The 16,242-nt window shown below is 37.4% G+C and overlaps 5 protein-coding genes across 7 annotated transcripts; all 5 read right to left on the bottom strand.

Moving 5' to 3' along the window:
* LOC105160241 lies at positions 101 to 2,812 on the bottom strand. 2 transcript variants are annotated; one of them, XM_011077529.2, is made up of 4 exons: positions 2,324 to 2,812; positions 2,188 to 2,217; positions 1,923 to 2,093; positions 101 to 519 (listed from the first exon to the last, which is right to left on the bottom strand). In XM_011077529.2, the coding sequence occupies exons 1-4, from the start codon at positions 2,561 to 2,563 to the stop codon at positions 496 to 498; spliced, it is 465 nt and encodes a 154-aa protein (XP_011075831.1). In that variant the 5' UTR covers positions 2,564 to 2,812; the 3' UTR covers positions 101 to 495. The 2 variants fall into 2 exon arrangements, with proteins under 2 accessions (XP_011075831.1, XP_011075829.1); XM_011077527.2 differs by having other exon boundaries at positions 101 to 574; positions 2,324 to 2,809.
* Positions 3,187 to 7,224, bottom strand: LOC105160240 (aluminum-activated malate transporter 4). The gene is made up of 6 exons (XM_011077526.2): positions 6,484 to 7,224; positions 6,133 to 6,270; positions 5,762 to 6,025; positions 5,527 to 5,663; positions 5,285 to 5,431; positions 3,187 to 4,208 (listed from the first exon to the last, which is right to left on the bottom strand). Exons 1-6 carry the CDS (start codon positions 6,851 to 6,853, stop codon positions 3,516 to 3,518), a joined length of 1,749 nt encoding a protein of 582 aa, XP_011075828.1. The 5' UTR covers positions 6,854 to 7,224; the 3' UTR covers positions 3,187 to 3,515.
* LOC105160239 (60S ribosomal protein L13-1-like) lies at positions 8,216 to 10,770 on the bottom strand. 2 transcript variants are annotated; one of them, XM_011077525.2, is made up of 5 exons: positions 10,637 to 10,770; positions 9,673 to 9,788; positions 9,383 to 9,516; positions 8,803 to 8,961; positions 8,216 to 8,729 (listed from the first exon to the last, which is right to left on the bottom strand). In XM_011077525.2, exons 2-5 carry the CDS (start codon positions 9,779 to 9,781, stop codon positions 8,508 to 8,510), a joined length of 624 nt encoding a protein of 207 aa, XP_011075827.1. In that variant the 5' UTR covers positions 9,782 to 9,788; positions 10,637 to 10,770; the 3' UTR covers positions 8,216 to 8,507. The 2 variants fall into 2 exon arrangements, with proteins under 2 accessions (XP_011075827.1, XP_020548910.1); XM_020693251.1 differs by lacking the exon at positions 10,637 to 10,770 and adding an exon at positions 10,579 to 10,597.
* On the bottom strand, positions 11,678 to 13,713 carry LOC105160236 (pentatricopeptide repeat-containing protein At3g18110, chloroplastic-like; the record flags this gene model as incomplete). The annotated part of the gene is made up of 3 exons (XM_020693488.1): positions 11,678 to 12,473; positions 12,887 to 12,977; positions 13,565 to 13,713. Coding segments are annotated over 3 exons (840 nt in total), but the record flags the coding sequence as incomplete, so codon positions are not given.
* LOC105160237 (pentatricopeptide repeat-containing protein At5g42310, mitochondrial-like) lies at positions 13,694 to 16,205 on the bottom strand. The gene is made up of 4 exons (XM_011077524.2): positions 15,104 to 16,205; positions 14,505 to 14,657; positions 14,352 to 14,423; positions 13,694 to 13,934 (listed from the first exon to the last, which is right to left on the bottom strand). The coding sequence occupies exons 1-4, from the start codon at positions 16,070 to 16,072 to the stop codon at positions 13,830 to 13,832; spliced, it is 1,299 nt and encodes a 432-aa protein (XP_011075826.1). The 5' UTR covers positions 16,073 to 16,205; the 3' UTR covers positions 13,694 to 13,829.

Here is a 16,242-nt window from a genome sequence, read left to right as displayed (position 1 = left end):
TTTGCATAGCATATGGAAGAGTGGGTTAAGATTTGAGTGGAGTAGTGATTCTCAATAACACATTAATAGTTGACAAACACCACCTAATATGAATTGGAGCGAGAGGAAATTATCAAATAGAATACTTGTTAAAGCAAATAACGACCATCTGGGAAAATAGGATGAAAGTGAAACATCAAAATATCACATCAGTCAACCTGGTAACAATAACATCTTGGACATCATTTCCTCTATGTCAAAAATTCGCTGAATTCTTAAGCCAAGTGGAAATTTGCCAGGGATTTCCATTCACGTGGGGAGGAAGCACTTCCTATTTTGATGAGAACTCTGCATGTATCCTTGGAAACAAGTTGGTTCATTTCCCCCATCTTGAGAGGATAAGCAACCCAACAACAGTCAGGCATAGTCCAGAAATTATCCCCACCACAAGGGCAAATGCATAAGCAAGAGTAGGAAAATTGAAGTATTTCTGGATTCTCCTTAATCCTTTGTCAATCACAGGCGCCAAAGCAGCTGCTCCTGCCACTCGAAATGGTCTTGTTACATTGTTCCCAGTCCACATCAAGATTACTATCTACATAGGCACATGAAAAAAGAGCATAATACATATAGCATGTACAATAAGAGGTGTCTAATAACATAAATGAAGCAAATACTACAGGGACAGTGAGTTCGCAGCAGCACAACATTGTCGGACATATAGAGTACAGAATCACATATCCCTCAAGGAACTGTACTTGTCCATTTTGGATGGGGAACTTCATGTGTCAAATTCTTGAAAATATTTTTTCAGCAGTTCACTTCCCCAACTTGAGTGGATACAGCAAGGAAACAATGGTTGGCAACTATCGCCATCATAAGGGCGCATGCATAGGCAGATTGGCAACTTAAAGCATATTTGAGATCCTCAACCCTCATGAACTACAAGCACCATTTTATCTGCTCTGCCGCCCAATCATTTAGAGTGTTACCCACCACACGGAGCTTACCCTCGAGACAAGCACAAGACAAAGGTAGAGATGAGAAGTCCGGTTCGCCAGTTACAAACCAAAATACTGTCAGCATTTTAGGTCATTTTTGTTGAACTGGAGTGTCAGGTTATCCAGAAATAGGTGTCTCGATTTAAAATAAAGGTAAAACTTGAAGGCCAAATGGAATTTAGAATTACAGATTAAGCATCTACTTTATCCCGGTTTAAGAATTGAAAAAAGTTGTGCTTACCATTGTAAGACTTGAAGCATCTGTTTTTTTTTTTTTCTTTCCTGTTTTTGTCGGAGCAGCTGATATTAGATATTCAATTCAACTCATCCTCTTGGATATGCATTTTCCCTAGAGATTACATGCAAACATAGTCAAGTTTCGACTATTGATCTGACGTTAAGCCCAATACATCTTGGTAGAGAATTTTTCATATCACATATATCTGCAAAGCTCATTTGCTTCATATATTTCTACTTCAAACGCTACTCTGAATCCAATGAAAGGCATATTAATCCAAGCTCTTTTCCAATAAGCATCAAACTCATTTCCCGGTTTAAGAATTGAAAAAAGTTGTGCTTACCATTGTAAGACTTGAAGCATCTGTTTTTTTTTTTTTCTTTCCTGTTTTTGTCGGAGCAGCTGATATTAGATATTCAATTCAACTCATCCTCTTGGATATGCATTTTCCCTAGAGATTACATGCAAACATAGTCAAGTTTCGACTATTGATCTGACGTTAAGCCCAATACATCTTGGTAGAGAATTTTTCATATCACATATATCTGCAAAGCTCATTTGCTTCATATATTTCTACTTCAAACGCTACTCTGAATCCAATGAAAGGCATATTAATCCAAGCTCTTTTCCAATAAGCATCAAACTCATTCAATACAAACTAAAGAGAAAATCTAAGAAGATTTGCAATAGAAAGCAACTCTTACCCCTAATAGAGCTTGAAGATTAGCTGCCGGATTCTTGCCAGTGCTTTTCTCATACCCAAGAAATGCAAGTACAAAGAAACTTGTGTATGTGACACCATCAAATATGCCATAAGCAAGAACAGCGGCAAGCCCCAGCTTTGCTAGCTTGCTACTCATTTCCGAGGAGTTTTCCTAACAAAACCCAAATCAAAATCCAAATTTTTACGTGGGTTTCCACCAAGAATCCAATATCAATTGGACTCCAAATAGTGCTAAGAGAAATTACCTTCCATTTCTGCCAGAACCCCTTGTTCTCCTGATTCAGGTTACATACAGAAGTCAAAAAGAAAACATAAACTGTCAGTGGTTTTGAAAAGAAAAAGGAACTGAAGATGACAAACTATGGAAATATAGCAACCGACATTACTCAATTCTTGATTTTGCTGGGGGAAAGAATCTCCACAACTAGCAGGAGAACAGCTGACAGAAAGAGTGGGAAACTTGTTGCAATGATGGCTTTGCCTTTGATTTTGAAGCAATTTAAGAGTAAAGGTGGAGTGTTTATTATGAAAATTCTTGCACTTGCTGCTGCGGCTGCTTACGGGTTTGTAGAGCTTTGTCTGTAAAGCAGCACGAGAGGATGGAATCACAGCAGCCAACATCTCTCACAACTATGTGTCACAAACAGTGCGCGTGTTCTTTAGCGAATGAATGATAGCCATCAAATACTAACAAGAAGACTCAAAATGAATGTGCGAGTTCCTGTGAATTGTGGCTTAATTGGTAAAAATGTCATTGTGCATTATTGAGATGGAATTCCTTTTCCTTGAAATTTATCAGAATGGGCTCAGTTTCCCTTCGTTTTTGTATATAGCTACTCGTATTTAAGATGACTCAAACATGATGTTGTTACATAATTTTAAAGTAGTCGCTCAATTTTATATACAGCCTTCAATAAATAATTGAGAATTTCCAATTTGCGTGTCCATGACGGAGCTCATCAAACACTTCTTGCAATCTGACCCCACACATATTGGCGTTGCTGTATTATATCTTAGTTTATCCGAGCAAAGCATACGCGCAGGCAGGCACCAAGATTCTTGATCATATGAACATTCTCAAGCATGCCTGTGTAATTGAACCACCTGCTCTTGTGTGTAAAACGAGGCAGGGCAACAGGACAACCCACTCCAGGCTGGCCAGATCATAAATGTTTTCTTCTTCCATGTTTCAACTGAATGGCTAATTTGATAGTTAGTATTATTATCATATAACACGCACCAAAAGACCACAACACTTGTTTAACACAGCTCTAAGATGTACTTGGAGCAAATGAACAGTCCCGATACAGTTTCCTCATAAAACAAGTCGTAAGGTATTACATTTTCAGTGTTCCCGAGAGCTTAGTTCCTAAGTATAACCATCCCAAGTAGTACACCTGTACAATCCTTGACAGACAGAGACAATGCTCTGAAAGCCCTGCAAGCTGTTGAACACCATAAACCAGCGGTTCTGCTTGTGTTGGTATAATATTACCATCTTAATGATATCACTACATCATCGCTTAAAAAAGAGTATAAAAAATAATTTCCACCCGAAGGTAATGAGGTCGCACTAATCCTTGCAGCAAATGCGTTTTAACAGTTTGGCCCAGAAACCAACCACCACTTTAGTTTCAGTTGAATCTACAGGCTCACTGAATTGAGCTTTCTCGCTGAGTTCTTCAAATGAGTTCACAAGATTCTGAAGCCTGGCAACAAATTCAATCAACAAAGAAGTAAAAGTTGCAAGAGACAGAGCACTTGCACTTTCATATGTCCGTACTTCGCGCTCATTGAGAATGTTTTCACCAATAAGTGAGAGCCGAGAAGGCCACATTGTTTGCTGTCTAAGCACATCTTCTCCAGAACCCCATTGTGAAACCGAGAGATTGACGCTCAGGTTTGGATTCTGGGGATCATAGTTCCGCAACGTCTGACTTGATTTTAGATTAGCTGATTCACTTAGAGAGTTGATAACAAATGGCTTGTATTCATTATCCTTGAGTTCTTGAAGCAGTTCAGCATCTGCAAATTTCCCAGGTCGTTTTTCACTTTCCCAACTCTCTGCGTTTACGAGAAGATATGATTTTTTGTCAATCATCATTTGCAGATCCTCAGCGGCATCATGAACCTCCTGAAGCAGATCTCCAGGGGATAGTTTTTCCATCTTTTCTACTTTGTCACCAAGCAACCGTAGCACTTTAGCACCTTCTGTCCCAACTCTCTGAATCCCATCCTTAAAAACTTGCCTTAGTTCAGATGATGCCTGCAAATGGAAGTGTTTAAGAAAAGATAACCAAGTATATCAGAATAGAAGCATGAGCAGTCTTTTCATAGGTACATATATGTTCAGGACAGCAAGCCAGGTCATGATAAGCAAACCGTTGAAATCTAGATTAGTTGAACTGTTCACTCGCTCAGCTACATGCCCTTACTTCACGGTTTCACCCATCGAGCACAGGACATTATAAGCCTTCCACATTATGCACATACAAGTCCATTACAGTAGTATTTGGACAAATATGATATTAACGGAAGATGATGTTCTTTCTCCAAGCAAAGCCTCAAAAAGAATGTTCTCAATGCCAAAACAAACTTGATGATACTCATGTTGTTGACTGTCATAATCCTAAGTTGCCTATGGAACAAGGAAGTGAACTGAATGTATATATACATACACATATAGATAAATCAGGAGTATCTGTAGTCACTGAAATTAGATCTGTTTCTGGGTCACAGGATTACTTGAGATTATCTCCAAGAACTTCTTTGGAATGCACATAAGAGCACGGACCTATTAAATGGTTACACATGAGCAGGACCTAGAGATTTACGTCTGGAGAAGATTCATGGAAACTCATCTTAAACACTAGAAAATTGTATTCCACCCATTAGTAGAGAATACCATTCACGACTCTGTGACATCATTTACCAGGAGGTTAATATTAGATGCAGGTCAGCTTTGTCATAAACATTTCAGAACTTCCAGTCCATTGTTTTCATAGAAGAAAGAAAAGAAATTTTTAAATTTTTAGCATTAAGATCGCTTGTCATGGGCTCAAACAAAATTAACATGTGTAAATGATATCACAATAGGTCGAAGCTAGCAAGCTGGATAAGAAGCAGCATACTTGGGAGCAGTGATAAACATATGCTTCTCCTTTTTAAAAAACAAAGTGTGCAACAAACTTGAGCACTCTAAACCGAAAAGTAGCCAAGAATTGTGCATATTTCAGAAAAAACTGAATTGGGAGCAAGATATATACCTTAAGCAACCTACATATAAGAATATTTATGCTGGAGCTAAATCCCCAGAAGAAAACAGGTTAGCCATCTGAATACCTGTATTTCTGAAAGTATACTTCCATGCATTGCCATCACCATGAATGCACAGTGCCTTAGAGCACCACTGACTTTAACATATTCACTCCAAGGATATCTGAACATATTGTAACGACCATGAGGTGGTTCCCAAACAGCAAAACCTAACTGCAAACAGGAAACAGATAAAGCTAAGTTAGGATTCCTCAAGTGGGAGTTATTATTCTGCTAAGGGTAAAGTGCTACTTAATGTAGAGGCATACCAGAGTTTCCTCTTGGCTAGTGGACTCTACTGCAGCTCTATATCCCTTGTATAGAGGATCATCTGAAGCCTGGTAGAGCAAAATTTTGGAGGGAATTCTGGTGTACTCAATGCACTGCAAATACATATTGACACAACCTGTACAAAGGGCAGAAAATATCAATTTAAGAATTGTCCTTCAATACAATAGCAATATGGGTAAAAAAGTTCTAGACAGCATTCCACTAAATCTTCACCTTCCAGAGAGGTTGCAACTCCCTTAAAATTTTTCACAACTAGTTTATGCAAATCTTCTCCAGCCCAAATGGGATAAACACATACATTTATGAGCAAACAAACACCAGCCCCAACAGCGATTAAGAGCAACCTGGAAACAGCCGTTTGAACGAAACTTGAAGTCCCAGATACCAGTACAATACAAAATGTCAACAAGAACACCCGGAACCCATATTCATACTGCTTCATAGCTGGATACAGCTTCAAATAACTAGCAAAAAATCCTGAAACCCAGAAACGGATTAAACTTCACTTTGTGTTTTTCAAGACAAATAAAATCACATAATTCAACTCAATGAACAACTTCCAACTTAAAACTATTCAATCTAACCTGCAATAAAAATGCTGATCACAATTACCACTTCTTGCATTTTTCCAGCCATCACAGACAATTCTGCAATCCCCAGTGCTAGTGCTCCAGCAGATAAGGTACCCAGTGCACGGTTAAACCCTTTGTTTAGGGTAGCCCCTGTAAAGGAAAACAGCCCCCATCAAATACAAGACAATCTTATAAAACAGACAGTAAACAGCAAACAAGCCACGAGGAAACATCAACTAAATTACACTAAAACAAACAAAATCAGAAGTCATCTTTAAGCTAGAATCAAAATCATGAGTGCAGACCATCAAATCACCCAAAAATCAACTGATGAAAAGCAGCGAATATACATCAACAACTCACCTATGCTAAACTCAAAAACAACAACAACAGTTAGGATAGCCCAGATGGAGTATTTGCCAATATAACTCAAGGGCTCCTTAAAAAAAATCAGCACGGAAACCAGAGATAAAGCAGCGCCCATTTTTGCTGCAAAGACCACTTTCCTGGGGTCAGATCTTCCCATTTCGTACGCACTAACTGCAGTTCCCTTAACATCATTCCACCAACCGGAGAGGCTCTCTCCAATGATCCGAAAGAAGCGGTGCCAACAGCCCTCATAGACGAAGAAAGAATCATCAAATCCCACGTCAGAGTTATACTTCCTTGAAAGTAATCTTTCTTTGCTTCTGTCCGCAAAGCTTTGCCTCAAAGATCCCAAATTTGCAGCCATTAATGGAGTCGCGTCTGACCACAAACCATAGGATGCAAAGGACTTGAGCTTTATTGATGTCCTTGATTGGAAAAGTGGTGCTTAAGTGACTCTAAATAAATGGCTGGAACGCCTGACAGGCTGAATATGATATACCCTTTATTTGCAAAATTGGAGGGTATTATTATTATTATCTGGATCTTGAGTCAGTGAAGGGGCGGTGAGAAGTTTGAAGGTTAGATGTGTGGAAAGTCGGGAGATAATGTCCGAGATGACAAGTGATAAAATCACAAAAGAAAATGAAAAAAATAGAAGAATTGTTTGTTGGAGTCAACTGAATATCTTAGTCATCAAAAGAGGCTAATATTTCTGGTTTCTGGTTTCTGTTGCTGATGTAATTAGAAGAATGTCAAACTCTGATTAACAGAAAAAAAACAGAACCCTCATCTCATCTACAAGACTACAACCCTAAATTGTATTTTACCCTACATCAAGAAACCAACAAAATAAGGGATTCACGTAATTGAGAGCTTATCCAAAATTCACCCGTGGGAGTAGGAGGACTTTAATCAATTAATGGTATTAAGGGTTTTAGAAGAACACAAGGATGGAAAATGAATTTTGATTTGGGTTTTATGTTAATTTTTGTTGTCCCATTTACTTATATTGAAGAGGGCACAAGAAAACATAATCATAGCAAAACAAAAGGAAAAAGTGAAGAATACAGAGATAAGGTCACCATGATTTAGTGGTGTTTATGCAGATAAGATCCGACACATTTGGTGAAACTTTGAATGAAATTCCCAATAACAGCTTCAGTCATTTAATTATATGGATCGCATGTTGCGATCCAGATATAAAATGGTCACGTAGTTTATATTGAATTATTTTGTGTTCCAAAACACAGATTTCGTGAAAGATGTCATTACATTCACCAGACGATTGACAAGATGTTTATGCAGTGAAGAGATAATTGTCATATGAATGTGCAAATACGAAGATAGAAACGAATTCGATTCCTTCATGATTACCAAAAAGAGCATAAAAAAATGATTCAACTCCTTTGCCACTTTTCTTAACTGGGTCTTGGTGGCACCATTACCAGGCCATCCCACGTCTGTTCCGGATGTATGTATACCCATAAATTACTTGGGGCCGTCGGTGGGCCTCCAAAACATGGTTGAGTGGATAGTTGCCCACGATCTTTCGCATCTTAACAGGTAGCAACTTGGATGACATACCTTGGTATTGAAGAAAATACATATTAAACAAGATAACATTTTCTATTAATTTTTCACGGTCCAATGTTCCTGCTTTGCCACAACAGAAGGTTGGATTCAGCTGTGGATTCTCATATTGACATCACCAGTAATGTATATAATCTATTGCTAACAGCAAAAGGATCAAATTTAAGGAACAGCATTACAGCAACAAGTCAATGGCATCAGGCGGCATCCATGGCAATTGCCATGACAACACCAGAAACATGCTTGGGGAAAAGCTTAATCTCCATACAAAAATGACAAAGAGATTGCTGTATCTCAGATAACACTGAACTGTTATATAATTTTGCTGGTACTAGTCTTTCAGACAAAATTCAGATAACTGGTTTAGAACAAAAAACAAACAAAACAGATTGAACAGTTGCAAAGACTGAAAACTCACTCCCTTATGACTATTTCTTCTCTTCCTTCTCAGCCTCAGCTGCTCTCTTAGCCCTAACACCAACGTGGCGCTCGTTCGTCCTCTCCAGGCGCAGCTTGTTATACGCCTTGAATGATTTCATCTCATCTGTTACCTTAACCAGCTCAACAGTTGGCTTCTCACGTACAATTGGCAAGTAAGGACCAGAAACTTGCGTGGCTGTTGCCAATTCCTCAGCAGTCGAATCACCAGCCTGTGGAGGGAAAGTTTTCGTATGTGAGTTTTGAAATAACAGACAAGTATCCAAATTCAAATGTCATTGTTACCTTGAATTTGCGGACACGTCTTGGGAAGACAACAAGCTTGGCCTTGTACGTCTTCAGCCTCTGAACATTAGTCTGAAAACCTTCCAAGGATCGGTTTCTGCGTCGGTGATCAACAGAGATACCAATGGTTGGGGCAAGTTTCTTTGGGATGCCTGCAGCCTGGTTGAGACAAATCAAACAGATATAAGATCATACATAGAGTCTGCAATATCAAGACAAGTACAACATGACAGGCATTATTAATATTGTTCAAAAAACTTCTAACCAAACAAGCAGATGAGCTCATCTGTAAGTTGCAAACAGTAGTAAGGCAAAACTATTTGCCACACACTACCCTATTACGTTGATGATTGAAAAAATAGAACAAATAGGAAAATATACTCCACATTTGACAGAGCATTCATAAAAGGTAAACCTCAGTAGGGCGAGTGTCAAAAATGAATGTCACAAGTAAAGCAACTTTTATATGCTTAAACCCCATTACAAATAAATCAAATTAAACACAAAGACAACAATGTCAGGATTTATCAGAAAATTAAGCAGCGACTAATTTGTTATGTAAAGTAACAACATAGCATACCTTTAGCTCCTCCAGTGAGAACCCCCTACCAGCTCTGACCTTCATGTTGTACTTTAGCGTCTGCCCGTGGACAATTGGACGAAGGGGCCCAGCTGTGGGCCTAGGGAATATCTTCACAGCTTTCTTCTGTCTTGCTGAAAAGGAAAAGCATCCCACAAGAGTTAACCCATCGTTTAAATAGCAGATTAAAACTGCTTTAGATCATTGAAACAAAACGTAAACTAGGACAGTTAATTTGCCCCTGATAAATTAAATAAAACAGGGATACATAAATCATAAGAACATATTACCAATTCTTCTCCTGGTCTTGCGGGCAGGTTGGTTGAACCAAGTTTTGACATAGTTCTGCCAGTGTTTCCTGAAGTGCCCATTGGGCACAACATTGTTGTGCTTAACCATGTTTTACCTAGAATAAACAGATAAAGCATAAAATCAATTGTATTATGGCTATCAGTTGACAAGTAAAACCAAAACCAAGAGGCTATCAACTAGATCATTAGCAGTATAAGAAACAATCCAAAACAAAGATCCTGAATCAAAGAATTTATCACACTTTCAGGAATAAGAACATTTGAAACTTTCCCACATCTAAAATAGCATAATGAAATTGATGAAAACTTATGTTAAATATGCATTGGCTATCAAAACTATAATCCAGCATATTTTAGGCTAGCATATTTTTAACTCATTTATTGCATATTGCAGTCAAAACTTAAAAATCAAATACAGCTAAGATATACCAGCGGGGAAAGACTGAGCTAGGAACATACTAAATATCTGCACGACACCCAAAACACATGCGTATCATACACATTAGCCTGTTTATTTGTGTTTCATGTTAAAAACCTATAAATTAATCAATCAATTGTGGAAATGCATGTTTTATAACGAAGAATCCAAAAACTGGAGCCACAAAAAAATAGCAAAATAAACAAAATCAACATTGTCTCGGGAATGTCAGAACAAAGAAAGAAATAATATTTATCACAGGAACTACGAAATACACAACTTCCGCAGAGAGAAAACACACGATACCAAACAGGTCAGGTACATAACAAAGCCAGCCATACATTTTCCCAGCAATTAAGTAAAAAGATTCAACCATTTCGATTGTACTATTCAAGCTCAAACACTGCAGAATTTGACATCGAAAGTATGAAATTCAACAAAATAAGGTTTCCGTTCGGTCTACGCACTAATCAAGACAGTAGATGAAAGCTTGGAGTTGATTTGATATCTCGAGTTTAGACTTACAGCAGCGGCGGCGAGCAGAACGGATGGTGGAGCGCTTCCTCTGGCCCTGCAGCTAAATTTCAAGAATTCAGGGGTTGTCCAGCTTTATATAGTGAGCGCGAGAGAAAACCCTAGATATGTATTTCTTAATTATTGGGCCTGGGCCCAAATGTTTGGGCTAATAAATAAAACCCAACATAATGTTTGGATTTGTGGTTTGAGTGATTTGTTTTGTGTCTTAGAGATTGAGAGAAAAAAATAGAGATAAATAAGTGTGTGTTGAAAATAGATGATATGTTTGAATTTGTGTTTTTAGATAATTTAAAATATTTTAAAATAAGTGGTGTAAGTTTGATATTGGGATTTGAGAAACAAAAATCATTATTCATTGTCAAATTATATCTTTTTTATATATCTTTTTATATATAGATATGTATATATATAAATATTGTATGTTTAATGTTGTATTTTTTTAAAACAAAAATCACTATTTATTGTCAAATCATGTCTCTTTTTTATTATATATATATTATATATAAAAAGTAGAAAAATAAAAAAACACACACATAAAATATAAAAGTACAAAAACAAATTTGAGTGTGTTTTATTTTATATGGGAAAATGCAACATAAAACCAAACACAGTGCAAATGTTTAGGCCAGTGTTGCTCCTTCTCTCATTCTATCCACTTCCAAATTTCACTTCAACCCCCACTCATTCAAATATATTGGAAATAATTATCAAAAGAAAAAAAAACAAATATATTGGAAACAACGTCGTCATACGTTGTAAAATAATATATATCATATCCAATTCAATTCTAACACAATCAATCAACATTTGATAAAACCATCCAACTACACTGCAATTTATTCTTGAATATTTATTAGACATAGGTCTTTAAAAAATCACATCCAAATTCTATATACAACACTTTTGTAGTTGGAAGATTAGAAAACTTAAACAGATTTGAATTGGGATTCAATACCAAATCCAAATGGTTGGATTGCATAGCTCTCACTCTAAATTCTATAATGAGTTGCTTATTTAAATAAAGAGATGTGACCTAATATTTGGTACAAGCTTCAAATCAGGATCCTGCCCAATTGAGAAGCCCAGAAACATGTAACAATATCATCTCTCAGAATTTAAAAGACATCCCTAGTCTCCAAGCCGCATGAAGGAAACTGTTTGTTATAATACATAAAATAATTGATTTCTACAATTTACAGATGAGACCATTTGAAATTGTTCCTCATTACTGTTGTATAAACTGTACAAGCAACAGAAACTTTACCTGTTTTTCAATTACATACTCATTCACCACTTGCTCACTTTTTCTTTTTAAATCTGCCTTCATCTGAGCTTTTGCTTGCACAAGCTGCTCATCTTTCTTTCTCATAACCGCAGTTTTCTCCAGCTTGGCTAACTTCTCTCTTCTACCTTCTATGTCAGCACGTATAACTCTATCTCGTTTCTTGTCTGAGAGTAATGCAAGTCTTGCAAACTTTCTAGGTGTTACTTGACCAAGCCTATCCCTTATGTTGTTGAAAGCAGGAACGAGACCTCGTCTAATATAGCATCCTTCAATCAGCTGCATCGAATTAGTCTCAGGAAGAAAAGGGCTATATCTCAACTCAAGGTCCAAGCAAAATGGAGAGTCCTTCAACCGCATCCTCAAGGAATGAGCTTTTGCAACAAGGATCCCACTCCGGGTTTTACAGGGTAAAAATGGAGACCCCATCTCCCAAAGAAATGCCTGGAGTGTGCCGTTCAAATAAACCTTATTGTACTCCGCTGTACCAGTGATCAGCACTACGGACTCTGGGGATTCAGGAAAAGCTTCCAATGATGCACCCTGTTGGAAGAACAGTTAACAATACAATATGTTTGAAAATTAAATGATAATATTTGTGCTGAAGGATTTACAACTCAAAATTGATTAGTTACATGTGTGAGCTATTGGCTGGAGAATATTTTAATACACTAAAATATAGGAAAGAAATAATTCATCAAGATGAAAAAATGTCAAGAAAAGACTGCCATTCTAAAATTAAGGAAGGGACATAATATAGCGCCAAATCATGATCCATTTCATTTTTCTATGGTTTGACAAAGCCAAATCTTGATTGATTCAGTAATCTATTATCAAATTAAGTAACTAGGAGAGGGAAATTTGTCAAAATTAGGAGCATCAAGTCTAAAATGCTCTAAATTCAGCACACATTAAATCTGAATGACATCAAGAGAGTCAAAACAAAGAAGCTTTACCTGCATGTGGTCAAGCCATAAGGTCAGTCCAACAAGAGCGGCACCAGCAGATAACTTTCTAAAGTTGGCTCCCCAATCCTTGTCGGCCACCCTGCAAGGCAAATTAAATTTGATTGAGAGCAACTAGCAAAATCTAACATAGAAGCTATCATAACTCAAATTATTTCTCATACATTAATGGTAGACAAACATGATATGCAATGGCTCTTTCCAGTATACTTTTCATGGATACATAGAAATAGAATAGTTCTTGTTTGTTACATCATTATTACAAGTAGGGTGAAATGAATGATCCCCTAAAGACTCAAGATTGATTATAGTGGATGGTGGGGAGATGATGGGATGGGACAGACATATGGGCTCAAGATGAACTTTTTTACTAAAATGAGAATTTGGATAATGTGTGGTAAGAGTTGGTTGAGATATTTATATCTTTATTGTGGGTAATTGCGACATTTTAGAAAGTGTAGGCCCTAAGGAGGGAGCTGGAAATAATTTTATTATGGTCTGTGTCTGAGGGAGTGGGCTGGGGAAGCTCAAACAACCTGGTGGGTATTAAACTCAAACATTAACGTGCTTCTCTTATACTTTTTCAACATTACATCAATTCAATAATAAGTATACTAAAAAACAGTAAACAACAAATTACAATAACTTACTGTAAACAAATTACAATACCTCACATAAATCTTGAATTGTAAATTGACGTCTTTAGCCGGAACTGGGAGGGAGGTTTTATCAACTAAATTAGTATTGCAAAGTTCATTCTTCCTTAAAATAAAACATAAATATTCCTCTAATTCCAGTAGCAAGTGCAATCCTCCATTTCAATATTTTTGTGTACTTACAATGAGGATATGAAATATAATGTCAATTTTCAATGGGGGAATGGGAGGGACAATGCAACAAAAATCTTACTCGTGTATAATTATCAGCAAGAGTATCAATGCCCCCGTTCAAGAATGCTCACAGCCGATTTCAGCATTTCTCGGGCTTTTCTATCTGGTGAACATCCAGAAGCCTCCATTTCACTGTATATCTTTGGGACCTGCCAGCAAACAAACCAACCATTGTAATACATGTTAATCCACTTGCCTTCTACCGTCTAGGACGAGAATTGACTACACTAGGTAAACAACAAGGAAGGGACTCAATTTCCAACAATGTAGTTACAGAAGCTACTACATTCATAAACCTTTAGTTTGTATTCATTTCATCACTTCTTTCAAGCAACATTATTAATTCACAAAATACAGAAGCTGGATAAGATGAAAAAATTGCACTAGTATAGAGAAGTGCACATAAGCTAGATGCAAAGTGACACAATAATCATCCAACAAGCGCAATTTCAAGGCCTCAAGCTCAGAAACAGCAATGCAGCTTTATTCCTTCGGTCACCTTTGGAAAAGAATGAAAAATGATACTCGAGTACATAACACAAAAACATACTCCTTCGATGAAATACCTGATCAAATTTCTTCGCCCACAAAAACGCCTTCATTAGTGTACTGTAGGTCACTACATCAGGACTAATACCCTGCACGCATATGATACCACTATTTTCAGGAAAATACTATTTATACATTCCATTGAGAAACATGATATCATACAAACTTACACTCTCTCTAATGTGTTGATAGATTGATAGTGCTTCCATATGTCGTCCAGCAGTTGCGAAAGCATTGATTAACACATTCAGCATTATCAGGTTTGGTTCCATTCCCTCTGCTTCCATGAGCTGCAGCACCTTAACAGTTTGTTCACACAGTCCCTGAGTTTGAGAGGATAAACATGTAAATCACAACAACTTATGTAGCTCAAACTTCACTAGTTTAAAACCTAGATTGCCGATGTATATGATTTTTGATATACATCAGCAATCTATTGTGTCCTGCACTATCTTCCCTTAAATTAGATTGATGTCTGATTTTTACACAATTTCCGTCTTCTTCCTTCCCCTCACCTAAAAGACTATATAATCATTGCATCATACTTGGAAAAAGGTGGGGTGCCAAGAAAGTGTTTCCAAAATCAGGTTAAATCTTCTTCTGACTTATCTAGATCATTGACCCAACAACATCACTTAAATATGTGGTATTAATTAATTTATATAATTCATCGCAACAAAAAATCTGTTGCAACTAAATCATAGCTAGCTGAACAAACGCCACAGTTGCATGAATGATTCACTGCTATAATAAAAACAGGAAAAAGCACCTGCTGAGCGTAAGCATTTGCCAGAACACAAAACATGCTTGGTGATAGCTGAATGCCTTCCGATTTGAGTGCGAGTATGCAATCCTCGGCATTTTGGAATTTCCCATACTGGCCATAAATGTCAACTAAAATAGCATAAATGGCACCACTCCTTTGTTGTCCTTTCCCTCTCATATTCTCAAAAATTTTCCTAATAACATCCCACTTCCCCTGTTCCCCCAAGCAGGAAATGATAGTCATAAAAATCTTAGGATCAGGATATATTCCTTGTTCCTGCATTCTAGCAAACAAAGTGACAGCACCAGAGATCTCCCCAAATTTACAATGCCACCGGATCAAAGAATTCCATGTTTTAACATCCGGCTTTATATGATCTTCTTGCATTTTCTCAAACACTTCCAAAGCTTCTCCTAGTTCCCCATATTTCCCAAAAGTATCTATGATGCTATTATAAATTTTCCTATCCAATGCCATCCCCTTTGCTCGTACCTCTCCTAAAACCCCCATTGCTTTCTTCCACATCCCATTATCTCTATAGATTTCAATAATCTTACTATACACATATGAATTTGGATTATAGCCCTTTCTCTTCATCTCAGCAATCACAAGCCACGTATCATTCAACCGCCCTGAACTGACATAGTAATCAATTAAAATCTCAAATGTCTTGCGATTCCTATCCAGACCTAAATCATCAATAGCCTTTAACACTTTATCAGACAACTCTAACAAGCCCTTTTTCAAACACCCAGTGAGCAAAGCATTGAACAACCTAGTTTTGGGCCTGCACCCTGAAATCAGCATTTCTTGGAAGATGGCATCGGCCTCTAAGGTCCTCCCGACATTTCCCAGCCCAGTTACTAAACAAGAGTAAGAAATCAAATTCGGGCGATAGCCCAGCGCCTCCATTTGCGACAGTAGCGCCAAGGCGTTGTTGAGTTCTCCTTCTTCACACAGTTCGCATATCATTTCGTTGTACAAATCACAGGAAAGCTCCTTCCCGTTACAATTTGCATGCTCAGAAATTGTATTTAGTGAATAATTGACCGTTTCTGAATCAGAAAGTTTTGTTAACTTGCTGCTACGCGTTTGAAATGAAATTAGAGCAGTGGGTTTTTTGTAATTTTCGTGTACGTTGA

The sequence above is a fragment of the Sesamum indicum genome, linkage group LG4, assembly GCF_000512975.1.
Source record: "Sesamum indicum cultivar Zhongzhi No. 13 linkage group LG4, S_indicum_v1.0, whole genome shotgun sequence".
Lineage (NCBI taxonomy): Eukaryota > Viridiplantae > Streptophyta > Magnoliopsida > Lamiales > Pedaliaceae > Sesamum > Sesamum indicum.
Note: the sequence above shows the minus strand (reverse complement) of the source record. Positions and strands in the feature narration are given on the sequence as shown.

Bases quoted from the DNA above. Each gene is read 5' to 3' on its own strand.
- LOC105160241 (XM_011077527.2), bottom strand. From the start codon at position 2,563: ATGTTGGCTGCTGTGATTCCATCCTCTCGTGCTGCTTTACAGACAAAG. The intron at 2,218-2,323 runs GTCGGTTGCTAT...AACCTGAATCAG, and splicing joins AAAATCAAGAATTGAGTAAT to GAGAACAAGGGGTTCTGGCA. The intron at 575-1,922 runs GTAAGAGTTGCT...GTGCCTATGTAG, and splicing joins ATCTTCAAGCTCTATTAGGG to ATAGTAATCTTGATGTGGAC.
- LOC105160239 (XM_011077525.2), bottom strand. From the start codon at position 9,781: ATGGTTAAGCACAACAATGTTGTGCCCAATGGGCACTTCAGGAAACAC. The intron at 8,962-9,382 runs GTATGCTATGTT...TGTCTCAACCAG, and splicing joins TCTCACTGGAGGAGCTAAAG to GCTGCAGGCATCCCAAAGAA. The intron at 8,730-8,802 runs GTAACAATGACA...TTCCCTCCACAG, and splicing joins GACGTGTCCGCAAATTCAAG to GCTGGTGATTCGACTGCTGA.
- LOC105160237 (XM_011077524.2), bottom strand. From the start codon at position 16,072: ATGATATGCGAACTGTGTGAAGAAGGAGAACTCAACAACGCCTTGGCG. The intron at 14,424-14,504 runs GTAAGTTTGTAT...ATATGCGTGCAG, and splicing joins ATCAACACATTAGAGAGAGT to GGTATTAGTCCTGATGTAGT. The intron at 13,935-14,351 runs GTATTTCATCGA...GTTTGCTGGCAG, and splicing joins GGGCGAAGAAATTTGATCAG to GTCCCAAAGATATACAGTGA.
- LOC105160240 (XM_011077526.2), bottom strand. From the start codon at position 6,853: ATGGCTGCAAATTTGGGATCTTTGAGGCAAAGCTTTGCGGACAGAAGC. The intron at 6,026-6,132 runs GTTAGATTGAAT...TCTGGGTTTCAG, and splicing joins GATCAGCATTTTTATTGCAG to GATTTTTTGCTAGTTATTTG. The intron at 5,664-5,761 runs GTGAAGATTTAG...CCCTTTGTACAG, and splicing joins AGTTGCAACCTCTCTGGAAG to GTTGTGTCAATATGTATTTG.